Genomic DNA, 16,800 nt, shown 5'->3' with positions numbered 1-16,800 from the left:
CGCTAGGTCTCTAACATCCACCAGCTCCATGATGTCGTCATGGAGGAGTGGAAGAGGACTCCAGTGGCAACCTGTAAAGCTCTGGTGAACTCCATGCCCACAGAGGGTTAAGGCAGTGCTGGAAAATAATGGTGGCAACACAAAATATTGACACTTTGGGCCCAATTTGGACATTTTCACTTACGGGTTTTGTCAATTTTGGTGCCAGCAGTTTAGACATTAATGGCTGTGTGTTGAGTTATTTTGAGGGGACAGCAAATTTACACTGTTATACACTCACTACTTTATACTGTAGCAAAGTATAATTTCTTTAGTGTTGTCACATGAAAAGATATAATAAAATATTTACAAAAATGTGAGGGGTGTACTCACTAGGCGTGACCTAGTCCCTGAAGACCCCCTACATGTTATATCCTCCCAAAAGTGGGCAAAGAGGAGAGCTTCCACCTGGTGGTACTTCCTTGAGAAGGTGCCTGGAACCTTGAAATGGTAAGTCTGGGTCTTTGCTCCTTATGCTATTCTTGTGGGACCCCCAACAACCTTTCCTGCGGGTTGTCCCTGGATCTAGCCCCCTGGTTCCTTAGTACAAAGGGGAGGCAGTGTGGTCTATTTGCCGTTAGTAAATCAGCCCCTAAGAACCAAACTCCTGTAAGAAGACTGATAAAATACTGGAAATGTTTCTAAAGAAAACTAAGAAACCAGATTGCTTTAAAAAGACTAACTGGCTACTTGAATACATAATTACAAAGCAATGAAGCTGAGTACACACGGGCCCAAAACAACTTGTGTAAGTAAGGCAATCTCTGTTTTTTTTTTTGTTTTTTTTTCCTTCAGGCTGCTTGGTTGAACGAAATAAAACTTAGTGTGTACCCAGCTTGAGAAATACAGCTGTTGAAATGAAACTTGACTACAGGGAAAAAGACTAAGAAACAAAGCTGCTGAAATAAAACAAATTGGCTACTGAGAAAAAAAAAGTTATTCAGATAAGTGCTAACATATAAGTGCTTAACATACAGTTAAACCAAGCAGCTGAAATAAAACTATTTGGCAGCTCTTTTTAATTTAGCCTGTGTGCATATAGAGCAGCAGCTGCAGACACTATACCTAACAAAAGAGGTCCCAGTAGTTGAACATGTAGGTCAGTGGTTACCTGAGGCTGAGTAGCTTAGATCATGTTTGCATTTAGAGGAAAGCAGGAGCTGCCAATACTTTATTCATGACAAAAGTTGTTACAACAGTAAAACTCATGAATTCCTATAGAGTTCATATTTGTATCAGAGCTGCAGGAGCAGCTATATTGATATCTAAATATTGGACACCATACTCAGAATGGTGCACACAGAAACATACCTCAACAAACTTGGATGTACTCAGAGAAACCAGTGACTTCATAGATCTGTATCAACCAAAGTTTGTGCCATGATTATTATGAAAAAAGACAGCCATAAAGTGAACAAGTAGAAAGTAACCAAATTAAGAGGATTACCCATATTAGAAACAGTGTGTTCCTCATGGAGGAACAACCTGACAGCTGTTGATGAGCAGCAATGGAGGATGGCAGTGCTGCTTATTAGGGTTTAAGATGAAAAGTATGTGCAGGGGAGGATAGGAGGGGGACAATCCCTGGGGATCTGAGGAGGAGGAGTCTGGCGTGGCTGATCAGATTAAGTGACAGGGGAGGTGGGAAAGGAATTAGAAAGTCCTGGGGATTGGAGGAGGAGTCTGACAGAACTGACAAGGAGTTAGGAGTCTTGCAGAAGTTGAGTGACAGGTAGGCAAAGTCAGCGTGAATAGGAGGTAGAATCCAGGAAAAGTGTGTGACACAAGAAAATTGTGTAATAGAATGCTAAAGTGAAAAGTGTTACTATTACTAATAATATAAAAAAATCAAATAAACAAAATCAAATTCATTTAGAAAAAAAATGTATAATCAACGGTTAATTAAAAAGATGTATGTGGCAGATGAATAAATACCGACTAGGATAATAAATAATCATTTATTATAAGGACATTTTTTCATCAATTTTTATCATCATGACTATCTTTTATGCTTGTTCTTTAACCCTGATGAAAGGGGAGTGACATTGCTCCTGAAACACACATGTAGCACTACCCCCATAGGAGTCGCTGATGTCAGGGTTCCCCACTGCTGCACAGCCAGTCACACAGCATTTCCTAATTACAAAAGTTCAACACACAATCAGGGACACCTTCCTCCCTATTTATAGATTCCTCTTCTTCCTTCTTACTGCACAAACTTGTTTCCCTATGTACAGCTTCTGCTGGATCACTCCTGAAGTAACTAACAGTCACTTGTTAGCTCAGCAACAGCCCATTACAGGCTAGGAACTTGCCGCCCCTTGAAAAAGTATGTGAAGTGAACAGCATCTCTCACCACCTTCTGCTTCACTGTAGACACTGATCCCAGCTCTACTGCTTGTTCACTTGGCTGCCACAAGCCCACCTGGCTGCTTTCTTTTCCCAGTCATCCCGACTGACACAAATGGTGATTCCCCAGGGCAAGCTTGGATTTAGATTTGGCACACCACTGTCTTTAAGAGAGCACTGCGACAGCTGACAATCTCTCCCCTTGTCTGTCCCTGCACCGTGCTGATCTACTCACTGTCTCTCCTTGCTCCTGCTACCTCTCCTGTTAGGATCTCTCCAACTGCCTCCTGAGGTGGGATCCTTCCAGACCAGCCTCCTGAGCTCCAGCCCCAGGTAAAACCCCTCCCCAGCAGGTGTCCCTGAAGGACCACCGACAACCTCTCCTCAGCACTGCTTCTCCATCTTCCACCTGACTCCCGACTGGCATGGCTCATTGCTATTTAAGGGCTTCCTAGTCCCCTACCAGGCCCACTCCTAGGGATTGGCTAAGGGCCCCTAAATATTTGAGGCAACCCCTCCTAGCTTCCGTCCACTATCTTTTAGAATGTTCTCCAACATTCTAGAAACAGGGAGAGAGTATAGTTTGCCTACTCTCACTGCTAGTAGCACAATATTATCTTGGACTCTTATCCAATTTTGGTCTGTATCCTCTGATGTTCTGTCATATCTTTAGAAGGAAATGTTACTGCCCTATCTTGCCTTGATTGAAACCCCTAAAAACCTGAAACCTTGGTATAGGGCAAACAGGCAGGCTGCATCTCATCCCAAAAAAGTCTCCAGATGACAGAGGGGAGGACATCAGGACCACTACTGACTGACGCGTTTCGAAAGAGTACCGTCCTCCTCAGATCCTTGCAGTAATGACTCCTTTAGCTTGTTATATGCACATGTATATTCATAGGACACATCCCCTCATTACTGCTAGGCTCTGAGGAAGAAGGTACTCCTTTGAAATGTGTCAGTAAGTAGTGGTCCTGATGTCCTCCCCTCTGTCATCTGGAGACTGTTGGTTTCAGTACTGATTGCCACAACTAGGTGGCTTTCACAAGCAATATTTATCCACATGTGTGTGAGTAGTTTTTACCTTGTTTTAAGCAAATAAATATATGTAACTGGGATAATGCACTAGGATGGTGTGCCCTCACTTTTTTCATGACTACTAGGATATCCCCTATCCTGGAGGGCAGCAAGGCCAGAGAAATTATCCCTTGAGTAGTAGACCACCCGGACATCACACTAATGTGCAAGAGTGTTTGTTTGCTGTTATCAAGTGTATCCAATCCCACTGGTCAGTGTCTCAAGCATTGCCACAAGAAGGGCAGGGTGGCAAACCTAGCTTTGTGAAAATAGAGAATTTCAGATGGATCTTCTTAATAAAGAAAATGTGGGGCACTATATTGAGAGAGGGAGCAGCAAGCACTGTAAAAGTAGTGTGTTTTACCTGCAACCACTTGCACTAGTTCACTATAATTTGTATAATGTTGTGCTTGAAATGCTCTCTACGAACATGCTGAAAAATGAATACACTGGAGGAAGACTAATTTGCAAACAGTAAAAAAATAAAGCCTGTACCATACACAGCATAAAACTTACATATTTTAATTGTCAAGAGGTACACAAATGGACTGGATGAACCCATTGATGAACTTGATTACCCTTTAAATATTCTCTACATTCATGTAGAAGCACAGATAGAACTAGCAGTTACATGAAAGTTACATGCTACCTATTTTGAAATTGCCTTTATGTTCATTTAAATATCTCGATCACATCTTCTTTCACAGCTTGTATATACCTTACAGCTATGCTATCATTAGAAAAGAACAGAACATATATTTGCAGCACAATTCTCCAGAAACATTCAAGTAATGAGGTTAGAGTTTCTGGTTTACATGACGAATGATAAGGTCTAAGTTTTTCATTTGTTCTGTAGGAGAAGCTCTATAAATGCAGTGTAGCATTCAGCAAAATGAATTCTCATCCACTAATTACAAAACAAAAGGGCCTCTGGGCTGCGTTAGAACACACTTCTTCCTATTTTGTTAGGAATTACAGCTAGAATAATTATACAGTCATGACTTTCATCGCATCCTGGGCTAATCAGTTAAAACTGTTTGTTAAACCTGTTTATTGTACAAATGACCCAGGAGACAGGACAGATTATTGCTGCAATCCAGAGTGAGTTCTGTAGAACACTCAGTGTTTTTTTTTTCTCTAATCTGTAGGCTAACTTAGTACTTGGGAATGTAATTGAAATGTGGGTGGATCGAATGGATAACATTACACAGCCTGAAAGAAGAAAACTTTCTGCCCTTGCTGTTATTTCTTTGCTGCCTTCAGTTGACAGGTAAGAAGAAATATATATTCTTTTTTTAAACACTGATTGCATATTAAGTGGGAATGATGATTGTTCTATTAGCACAGTGGTGTAGTGGATAGCACTTTCGCCTAGCAAAAGAAAGGTCGCTGGTTCGAATCCCAACCACGACACTACCTGCCTGGAGTTTGCATGTTCTCCCTGTGTCTGCGTGGGTTTCCTCCGGGTACTCCGGTTTCCTCCCACACTACAAAGACATGCTGGTAGGTTAATTGGATCCTGTCTAAATTGTCCCTAGTATGTATGAATGTGAGTTAGGGACCTTAGATTGTAAGCTCCTTGAGGGTAGGGACTGATGTGAATGTACAATGTATATGTAAAGCGCTGCGTAAATTGACGGCGCTATATAAGTACCATAAATAAAAATAAAAATTTCAAATTTTCTATGCATTGACATACCTCCTTACAACCAGTCTTTCCAGACAGTATGGTCATCTGCTGACTTGATACCATCCACAGGCAGCTTAACTCCTCAGTGAGACACAGAAGTTACATCAAATGCAATTTTACTTCAGATAATTGCAGTATAGAGGATGTTTTCCCAGTGCTTTGAAGTGTAAGAAGACAGTGACTTATGCCTTGTCTTTGCGATGTACTAACACTGACTGAGGGAAAACAGAAGAAACTGAACTAAGTAGCACTAAACATGAGGGGAGGAGTGAGGCAGATACCAAATGACATCAGTAAACAAGTTGCAGTCACCCAAAACAACCACTAGATGTCAGCACACATCAACAATAGCCTGATAAACTGATAAAGTTCGATACAACAACAGAAAATATATGAATATGTGGGACGGAACACTTGCCATCTGAAATGTTTAGATTTCACTTTAATCTACTATCAGGCAATAAAGGATGGGACTAAAAGGAAACAAGAGAGGGAGAACACGCAAAACAAATATTCAAGTCCAAAAATCATCTAGGATGGCCTTGGCATTGAAGACGTGATTACTGAAACAGTCCTTGAAGGCATCAAATCACTTCTCCATAGGTGGCAAACCATGTGTAACCACTTTAATATAGAAGTTGAAAATTCCCTCTTGTTAATCTGAAATAATTCTGGATGGTTCTGTCCTTAGGAGGCTCTGCGTTTAACCTGTGAAGTGGAGAATCGAGATTGGGTAGACTGGATTCCTGGTGTGTTGCTTGAGTTGAGTGTCAACTTTGGTCTTAGTAGATAGATATGCAACTGAATTGCAGCCTAAGGCGAAGTCTCCTTTGTAGTAATGGAGGAATCAGTCTTTGGGGCTCTCACTAAGACTTTCTATGAGAAGAAACATTTGTTTTGCATTTGCCAGGTGTACATCCATTGATGATGATTGATACTACTCTGTAGTATCTACCAAAGATAGATGGTGATTAAGCCCCGGTTCACACAGGGGCGGCACGACTTGCAGGTCGCCTTACCGAGGCGACCTGCACACGACTTCCACGGCGACTTGCATAACGACTTCTGTATAGAAGTCTATGCAAGTCGCCCCAAGTCGCCCCCAAAGTAGTACAGGAACCTTTTTCTAAGTCGGAGCGACTTGCGTTGCTCCTATTAGAACGGTTCCATTGTACAGAACGGAAGGCGACTTGTCAGGCGGCTAGGTCACCTGACAAGTCGCCCCTGTGTGAACCGGCACTTATGCCCCGTACACACGGTCGGACTTTGTTCGGACATTCCGACAACAAAATCCTAGGATTTTTTCCGACGGATGTTGGCTCAAACTGGTCTTGCATACACACGGTCACATAAAGTTGTCGGAAAATCCGATCGTTCTGAACGCGGTGACGTAAAACACGTACGTCGGGACTATAAACGGGGCAGTGGCCAATAGCTTTCATCTCTTTATTTATTCTGAGCATGCGTGGCACTTTGTCCGTCGGATTTGTGTACACATGATCGGAATTTCCAACAACGGATTTTGTTGTCGGAAAATTTTATCTCCTGCTCTCCAACTTTGTGTGTCGGAAAATCCGATGGAAAATGTCCGATGGAGCCCACACACAGTCGGAATTTCCGACAACACGCTCCGATCGGACATTTTCCATCGGAAAATCCGACCGTTTGTACGGGGCATTAGAGTTGGTAGTTACACCATCCATGAACTGATAGATATCTGTATTGTCATACAGGATCTCCTCATTAGTAGATTCCTGGACACCTATTTAAAGTTCAGTCTTGTTGCCATCAGTAGTAATTTGAAATATTGTTTTACTGACGCAGTTTTAAGATGATCTCGGATTCTTTCTGGAGCGAAGAGCAAAAGTATTATGCAGCCTAGTTTGGTCTTTTGGGCATAAGGATCGTTACAAAGATCAGTTGTGCACTCTTCCTATACCTTCTTATACCTATTTAATTGTACTTAATAAGTGTAAGAAGATTAAATCCTTCAATCTCTTTTATGTTTGATAAATTTAAGGCCTTGTGCACACTGGACATTTTTGGATGTTTTTACAGCAGCTGTTTTTGGCTTCAGACATTTTTTTTCTACAGTCAATAAACTCTCCATCATATTATTCTATGTGTCCATGCACACATAAGCTGTTATCAGCAGTTTTTGGCTGGGGTGTTTTTTGGCTTTAAACCCCCCCCCCAAAACTAGTGAGTTCTGAGATGAGTCTTTCAGCTGTAAAAAAACGCTTGAACGTCAAAAAACGCTGATAAACGCTCAAAAACGCAGCTCACCATCGTTTTTTTTACGTCTTTGATCTATTGAAAAAAAAAATCTCTAATAAATGCTAACGCAGAAAAATGTTAATAAATGCTAAAAAACGATATTGCAAAAACGTTGAAAAACTCAAAGCTACTGGCGTTTTTATAACCTTATTTTAACGTCCAGTGTGCATGAGGCCTAATTCTTCAGCAGGGGCAATTTTCCCTGTGCTTTCTACTGTACCAGCACATGTGTGCAAGGGTGTAGGACATTACTTTAGATATACATGTCAAAGAAATGAAGTAGCAAACAAATGATTGTTTGGTTGTCTAAAACAACATACATACTGACAGCTTTCCTTGGTTGTCTCCGAGGAAACAATTTCACCAGACATATTGATTTTCTCTAAAAGTCCTTTATGACGTAGCTTGCTATATTTGTGCACTTAACTGTAGCCTTTCAATTTCTGGCAAAGTGTTCTGTGGATGTGAAACATCCAGAACAAATGTCATGGTTCTTTAGAAACTCCTTGCGTTCTTCAAAGGGCTTTCCCTCATATGCCTGATACTTTCTCATGGGGATGTGGTTTGTCGTGAATGAGACAGTAGGAGTTCAAGTCTTTTCACCTTTCTTCACTGTCACTGCTGGTAGCAGGTGTAGCTCCCATCTTTCCAACAGACACAACCTTTCTAGAGTCAACAATCATCTCTAAATATGAAGGACACTCTCAGAATTGGGCTCCATCCAGAAGATTAATAGCATTTGGCATTGGTGATGAAACACAGCCAATTAGCTCTTTCTTTGGGCTTAAAGTGTGCGATACAGTGTCCTACTGCCTGATCAAGAAAAACTACCCATCTTTGCCCAGCCTTAGCCATACCTCAAGAGCTGGTATAATTTGGCTCTGTAGTCTGGTCTTGTTCACGGCTTAAAGGGAAGAAGAGTGACTAAAAAAAGGGCTGAAATTACAAGCATTCTAATGTAATAACATAAGCAAAAGAATACATTTAAATGATTTTGCTATTTATCGTTTTGAAACACTGTCAAATTTGTTTTGTGCACTTTGGACACAGTCTGGTCAGAAGAACAATCCAACAAAAATGCCTAATGTCTTAGCTACTTATCTGGAATCTGGAACGCAGATAGAATTCCATCAGCTTCTTCCCCAGCGACACAGGCTGAGAAGAGTGAAAGGGAGAGAGACCCAGAAGTGATGTTTTACACAACACTTTTGTGTCATCAAGAAGGGGAGGGGAGTGGAAATGTTACACTGGACCATTTTTTAGCATGCATGAAAATATTTCTGATGCTAAGTCTTTTTTAGGTTGCTATCAGGAATATTTTATCAAATGGGCCTTAATTTACAAGAACAACTGAGATGGCTCAAACAGGCTAGGTACAATGGCAATTGAATTTATCCTATCTCTTTTACGCCTTGTCTACCAAGGTATGTTTCTTAATGTCCTGGGTATTGTTTTTTTTCAATGTAACGATTGGCTGTCATGTATAAGTGATACAGGCCGCTATACAGGCACCCAATAACTTTTACAGTACCGAGAAGGTGTTGTCCCCATGGTTCCCAGGCCTTTCCATTCCTCTGGGAAGCCTGGGATGGTAGTAAACCACTGTAGCACAGTATGCAGGCAGATCTCCTCTGCAATAAATGAGCATGAAAGTAAAGAGCTTATTGTCATTTCTGGGTTCACAGTCTGCGTCCAGGGCCAATCATTTGCAGGTAATCCCTCCATTTGTGGAAATCTGTATGATTTTGAAAAGCCTTTGAACTTGCAGGCTGTGTTGCATGGTTAAGAAAAATGTCGATCACTTTATTCTAGCACTGATTGCCCTCGTTATTTCAAACTAGAGTTCATTTTCCTTTTAGCCATTTACAATCATGTTTATTTGCTAATGTTGTCAGTCATTCTCTCAGAATAAATTAAACCGAATTTTATGTTGGTTTCACCCTGGCTAGTAGGTGTGATGTGTCAGCAGAGGTAATAAGATTAGTTTAATGGGGAAAAAAAATATCCTTTATTAGTTTAATACATTTTTGGTTATAATTTCTTTTTTTTATCAGGAGAATATAAAATATTGCTTATGGATATTTCACTTTCAGCCAGAGCCAAAGCCACATTCTTTCTACTTGCATATCCTGTGGCTGTTTTGTAGAAAATATGCAGAATAACAGAACACCCAATTCTTACTTTCTTTTTTAGAAGAGACAGTAATATTTCAACTCTACACCCAGGCTGTCAGTATGTATATAGATACCTGTTTTTTGCTTTTTTTGCTTTTGCAAGCATTTGCAAACAGAGTAAAGTTTCAAACTTTAAGAGCCCATTCATATTTGTGTGTTATTGTGATCTGCACCACAAAAATAGGTTAAGTGTAAATGGGCTCTATAGCTGACATTTCCATATTGCACGCAACTAGCATAGATTTCAATAAAGCAGCTGACAACTACTTCTCCTCCTCCCTCCCCCCCACGTAGCTGCCAGCTGCTTTATTGAAATCTATACAGGGAGATCGGTGCTTGTAACTCACCCCACCGACGCACCGATCACCCCAGGCTGTCCCTTGTGTCCATGTCCTCCCCTGGTCCCCCTCTCTCTGCTTCTCTGGTCCCCCTATCTGTGCTCCTCCGGTCCCCCTCTCTGTGCTCCTCCGGTCCCCCTCTCTGTGCTCCTCCGGTCCCCTTCTCTGTGCTCCTCCGGTCCCCTTCTCTGTGCTCCTCCGGTCCCCTTCTCTGTGCTCCTCCGGTCCCCTTCTCTGTGCTCCTCCTGTCCCTTTCTCTGTGCTCCTCCGGTCCCGCTCTCCATTCTCCTCCGGTCCCCCTCTCTGTGCTCCTCCTGTCCCTTTCTCTGTGCTCCTCCGGTCCCCCTCTCCGTTCTCCTCTGGTCCCCCTCTCCGTTCTCCTCTGGTCCCCCTCTCCGTTCTCCTTCGGTCCCCCTCTCTTTTCTCCTTCGGTCCCCCTCTCTCTTCTCCTTCGGTCCCCCTCTCTTTTCTCCTTCGGTCCCCCTCTCTGTTCTCCTTCGGTCCCCCTCTCTGTTCTTCTTCGGTCCCCCTCTCTGTGCTCTTCCAGTCCCCCTTTCTGTGCTGCTCCAGTCCCTCTCTCTGTGCTCCTCCATTCCTCCTTCAGTCCCCCTCCGTGCTCCTCCAGTCCCCCTCTGTGTCCTCCAGTCCTCCAGTCCCCCTCTGTGTTCTCCTGTCCTCCTCCAGTCCCCCTCCGTGCTCCTCTGGTTCCCCTCCGTGTCCTCTGTGCTACTTCTGTCCCTCTGTCCCTCTTCATGCTCCTCCAGTCCCCCTCCGTGGTCTTCCAGTCCTCCATGCTCCTCCTGACCTCCCTGTCCCGGATCTGTCAGGATGAAGAGCAGAGAAAGGAGCCGATAAATCTGTAAGTTATCGGCTCCTTCCTTTCCTGAATGCACAGCGATCACTGACTCTTTCCATTCATAACTGAGCAGAGTAAACTGTGTTTATGATGCTTCAGTTTATGAATGAACAGGACTCTGTCTCCTGTCCATTCATCTTCAGTGCAGCTAAGGCTGCAGAGAATAGGACTGGGGAATCTGTGTCCTCAGTCTCTTTCCCTGTCTCAGGGGAGATGTCAGGGCCTCTGATATCTCACCAAAGCTCCCCCCTGAACAGGGTTGATAAAAAAAAAAAAATAGAATTAATAAATATTTAAACGTTAAAATTGTAAAAAAAAATAAAAAATAAAATAACACTGACACCGTCCACTCCCCCCTCCCCCAAAATAAAAGCATTCTTTAAAAAAAAGTCAATGGGCTATCTCCTTCTGTCAAGATGGATGGATTGATTTGGTGCAGGTTTCCCAAGGATCGCCATTATCCTTCCTGAAGTGGGGTGCTTCGGCAAAACTCGTCAAGGTCAATAACCTTTCAGTCTGGATTTCCCCACTGTACCATTTCAGCCAGTATAATTGTTATCCCATTGAATATGTATACAACTCATGTTTGTACCTAGTTGATGTTGGACTTTCTCCTGGGGAGGTATTTGTTTGAAAGAATTAGTTAATCATACCTGCTTTAGGCAGGGAACATATTGTTTTAGCTGTTTTTTATCAGTGCAATACTTTTAAAAATAGACTTGTATCTTTTTAATCCATTGTTGTTGTGTCTGTGCACCTCAAAAATCCATTCCTACTTTATTTACTTGAATTCTAAAGCCTCGTACACATGATCGGATTGCTGGCCAACAGAGCACACACAATTGTCGGCCAACAAACACGTATGTAGTGATGTACTACGTGGAATTTCATCTCTTGAGTGCCACCCTTTGGGCACCTTATGCTAGTGTCATGTTTGGTGAGCATTGATGCGTGTTTATACTTTGGACTTTTGTGTGACAGACTTGTTTACACACAATATGAAAATCTGACAACAGACCGTTGACCGCCGAATATTTAATAGCCTGCCATCCAACATTTGTTGGCGGAAAGTTGGACAACAGTTGTCTGAAGGAGCGTACAAATGGTCGGATTTTAGGCAAACAGTCTGTCATCACACAATTCCCTGCATGAAAATCCGATCGTGTGTATGAGGCTTTAGGCTCCATGCAAACTGGGCTTAATACAAAATGTCTGTTCTCTTGGGAGTAAAATTCGCTCATATAGAGCATTTTTTGTACAAAGCTTAGACGAGTTTAGGAGAGTTTTACATTTTTTCTGCCAGTGAGATCCCATTAGAAAGGCGAATCAGAAGGTTTTTTTTTCCTGCCTCTAAGGCATCCCCGCATCCAATTCGCAATAGCAGGAGATTTTGACTGGCTCACTATGAACCCGGTTCACATATCTCTGCAGTAGGTCTGGTGCGTTTTGCAGAAATACGCTGTGCGTCTTTTGGTCCATTTCAGATGCAAATTCAGCCCAAAGTTTGCCGTACTCCAGACTTACCATTTTCCTAAGGCTGCTGGCCACCCTTGGAAGAATCAACTCTTTTGGTCCATTTCCCAACAATTCTGGTGGCCTAGTTTACGTGCTGATGTAACCGCCTTCATAGCTGCCTGTTCTGTGTGTGCTCAGAGCATGACACCTTCCAGTGGGCCTCCTACAACCCATGCCCAATGGAGAGAGGCCCTGGACCCACCTGTCTATGGATTTCATTGTGGAGTTACCCAACTCCCAGGGCAACACAGTTATCCTTATGGTGGTTGACCGGTTCTCGAAAATGTCCCATGGTATTTCACTTAAGAAGTTGCCCACTTCTAAGGAACTGGCTTCCATTTTTGCTCTGGAGATCTTTCGCTTACATGGGCTACCCAAGGTGATTGTCTCAGACAGTGGTAGTCAGTTTGTGTCCCAGTTCGGGCGAGCCTTTTGTGCACAGTTGGGAATTCAGCTTGCTTTCTCCTCTGCGTATCACCCGCAGTCTAATGGGGCCATAGAACGAGCCAATCAGTCTTTGGAGCATGTCCATGTTGCCTGACTCATTTGTTCCGCAGAGTTCCACTTGGGCACAAGTCCAGGAGGCTTTGCGACATGCTAATGATAGGTACAGACTCCATGCTGACTGCAGACGAATGCCTGCGCCTTCCTACCAGGTTGGGGACAGGGTCTGGCTGCCATCTTGCAACCTCTGACGTCGTGTTCCCTCTCTGAAGTTCACACCTCCAGTTATTGGGCCTTTCCGTATTCTTCGCAGGCTTTCGCCACTGGGTTAACCTTCCTTCTAATGTGTGTATCTCAAATGTATTTCATGTCTCCTTATTAAAACCTTTGGTCTGCAACCACTTTACCACCTTGGTGCCTCATCCTCACCCTGTATAGGTTGAGAACCATGAGGAGTATGAAGTACAGTCCATTGTTGACTCCCGTAGGTGCCGTTGGCACATACAGTACCTGGTGCATTGAAAGGGGTACGGTCCGGAGGAACGCTCTTGGGTCTTGCTTGGCTGACATTCCTTCTGGCTCCAGATCCTGATTGCTGTTATAATACGCTCCTCTCTGGCTCCCTGACGTTTTGGCTTGTCTGACTATTCACTCCGGTTCCTGAACTCTGGCTATGTTATGACTACGTTTACTCTGTTTACCTTTTTTATTATTAAACAAGTGTGATTTAACTGTACTTCTGTCTCAGTCTGATTCATGGTTTCTGACACTTATGTGAGATGTGGAGCCCTTTTTCTTCCTGCACATGTACTTATTGATAATAGTATATTTAAAGCCAAAACTTTTCTTTAAACTGTACATAAACCGCATTTTATTATCTTCTGTACTGCACACATATCAGGAAACGAGGGAAGTGCTCTCTTAGTTGTGACTGAAGCAAGTGTCTCCATTGCAAGATTTCCCCTCTTGTTTTGGTGACAACACAAAATTTTGTCTTACTTTCAATCTTACTTTCAATCTCATCAACAATCTAGACAAATACAGAGTAAATCTCCCTAACTGGAGCACAGGCAGGAATAAAAACCTGACAGGTGTACTTACCTCTCATCACTTTATCCAAAACTAAAGTAAGTATATGGAAACATGGTAAATATTGCCTAAACCGCACTTACTGCTCAGTATAGATGGGAGGGATATTCCAAAACATGGCTCCACTGGAACATGTTTGCATTCCCTAATGGATGGACACCTGTTCTGGGAATTGGCTTTTCGCTATATGTTCCTGCACATGCTGGCTTAGCAACCCTATCCCCTCTCTCAGGTGGAACCTTAAGTGTAGAATACGTTTGAAGAGAGAGCAGGGGGTTAGATAGAAATCCTTTGCAATACTTTATTTGGGAGTTGATAAGCAATCTGGGACATCCAAACAAACCCAGCAAAATGCTAATGCATTTCAGACACATCCTTAAGCTGGGTACACTCTATAAGTTCTTTACTTACAGATCGCCGTACTAACACAGGCGATGTTAGTGCAGCAATCTCCCCCGCTGAGCTATTGTGTTCTGTCAGGGGAACTGCGCCCCCTCCAGAACACATTGGATTAGAACGCTGTTCGGATGCTAGGTTTTCAAGCAAGCTTGTTCGACAGAAGGTGGTAGTAAGACAGGGAGCTGTACACACGGAGTGAAAGTTGGTTGGGTCCTGCAGAACCGACCGTTTTCGACTAGTGTGTACCCAGCCTTAGTCATAGCTATGACTAAAGCCAGCTAAAGGTTGTTGGAATCTTGGCAAGTTCATCAGGGACTGGCTGAGATAGGCTGATTGTAGCCAAGTTGATCCATCAACGGCTCAATGGCTGCCAGCGCAGAACGGTGTGTTCTGGTGGGGGGGCAGTTCCCCTGTAAGGACACAATGCTTAGCAGGGACATCGCTGTACTAACATCGCATATCTAGTACTGCAAGGTCCTTAGTTGTTGTTTTTTTCATTCATTCTGCTGGGTTGAACGAAAAAAAAAACTTATGCCGCGTACACACGGTCGGGCTTTTCGTCTACAAAAGTCCGACAGCCTGTCCGACAGACTTCCGGCGGACTTTCGGCGGACTTGCAGCAGACTTTCTAACGAACGGACTTGCCTACACACGACCACACAAAAGTCCGACGGATTCGTACGTGATGACGTACACCGGACTAAAATAAGGAAGTTCATAGCCAGTAGCCAATAGCTGCCCTAGCATGGGTTTTTGTCCGTCGGACTAGCACACAGACGAGCGGATTTCGGGGTCCGTCGTAGTTACGACGTAAAGATTTGAAGCATGTTTCAAATCTAAAGTCCGTCGGATTTGAGGCTGAAAAAGTCTGCTGAAAGTCCGGAGAAGCCCACACACGATCGGATTACCAGCCAGCTTTAGTCCGTCGGCGTCCGTTGGACTTTTGTAGACGAAAAGTCCGACCGTGTGTACGCGGCATTAGTGTGTACCAGGCTTAAAGTGATTGTAAACCTTCCTGTTTCCTTTTTTTAAAATAACAAACATGTCATACTTGCCTCCACTGTGCAGCTCGTTTTGCACAGAGTGGCCCCGTTCATCCTCTTCTGGTGTTCCTCGGCGGCTCTGGAGGTTCTTCCTCGCATCAGATAACCCCTTAGGAGAAGCGCTCTCCCGTGGGTTTACCATGCAGGCGCACTCCCGAGTCCAGCATTTGCGTCCACAGACACGAACGCCGGACTCGGTCCCGGCGCCCGCGTCATTGTATTTGATTGACAGCAGCGGGAGCCAATGGCTGCACTGCTATAAATCTATCCAATCAAGAGATGGGACCGTGCGCAGATAGGGAGAGCGCGACTGCGCCGAGGGAGTTAAAGGTCTCAGGTAAGTATAACGGGGGAGCGGTCACTGCCAGAAGTTTTTTCACCTTAATGCATAGGATGCATTAAGGTAAAAAAACACAAGGGTTTACAACCCCTTTAAGACTATGGGTGAAACATGTTACTGTTCTGCTGGGTTTGTTTGGATGTCCCAAATCGCTTATCTTTTACAAAAAAAGTACTGTGAGAGCTCACACACAGTGTGGTGACATGCGTTGTATTGCATTGTAAAATGCCTGCCAAAGCAAGGACACACAGAAAACAATTGTTTTTGTGTGGCCCATGCACACAGCAACACAGCCTGGAGCTGCGCTAAAATGTAGACACACTGCAATTCATCGTAGTGCACTGTACAGAATCTCAACATTCTGTACAGCAGAGAGGGGGTAGAGTGCTCTGACAGCTGTCCATTCCTGTGTGAATAAGGATTGTTATCGGACTTTAGCTCTCTCTTCATAGTTAAGCTTATGAGATGTACAGGAACCAGATGCTATTGAGGTTGACATCCCTGATGTATGTAATTGCCTGGAGGTGGAAATTCTCTTGTGATATCCCAAGTGTAGAAGAGGTGAATGGTTCTGGTCATTTATAAGGTTTTTTTTTTTTTCAAATATGCAATAGTTTAATATTTTTTTGGTCATCTATAAGAAAAAAAAAAAAAAAAAGTACAGCGGTTGACCTTGCATCCTGTCCAATGGCAAAAAAAGCTATGCAGAGTCCAAGTAGTCATAATAAGAATTCATATGATAGGATTGTAATGAGACAGAAAAACAAACTAAACCACTGCTTTCCCCCCTTCCTATTAACAAGGCATGTACAACCATCAGCTATACATAGTGTCAATGAATTGAAAATTACTGGGGGGGAGGGGGGGTGTGAGTGGTCAACTAGATGATTGAGAGATAAGAAACCATTGCGAGGCAGAGATATCAAGACAAGGCTGCTATATTTAGCACATTATTCTTTCAAGCCCTACCCTTGTAGTATAGTACATTTAGGCGTTCAATAAAAACATTCGGCCCATGTGTATGGGTGTATGGCAGCTGGTCCTACAGAAGCAACAAGCAGGGAAAACCAGCAACCAACCGGCTCCCAATCGGCGTTCTCAACCAATGGCTGTCAGGACACAAAAGCAGGGGAGATCGCTGAACTAACATTAGATCTTTAGTACCGCGGC

The 16,800-nt window shown here is 43.3% G+C and overlaps 1 protein-coding gene across 1 annotated transcript in view; it reads left to right on the top strand.

The window, feature by feature from the left end:
• The window catches only part of IPO11 (importin 11), a 677,548-nt gene that overhangs the window by 436,344 nt on the left and 224,404 nt on the right, over positions 1-16,800 (top strand). The window contains 1 exon segment of the mRNA XM_073623616.1: positions 4,614-4,735. Within this exon segment, the coding sequence (XP_073479717.1) occupies positions 4,614-4,735 (122 nt within the window).

Source organism: Aquarana catesbeiana, linkage group LG01 (assembly GCF_042186555.1).
Source record: "Aquarana catesbeiana isolate 2022-GZ linkage group LG01, ASM4218655v1, whole genome shotgun sequence".
NCBI classification, from domain to species: Eukaryota; Metazoa; Chordata; class Amphibia; order Anura; family Ranidae; genus Aquarana; species Aquarana catesbeiana.
This window is presented reverse-complemented; position numbering and strand designations above follow the sequence as displayed.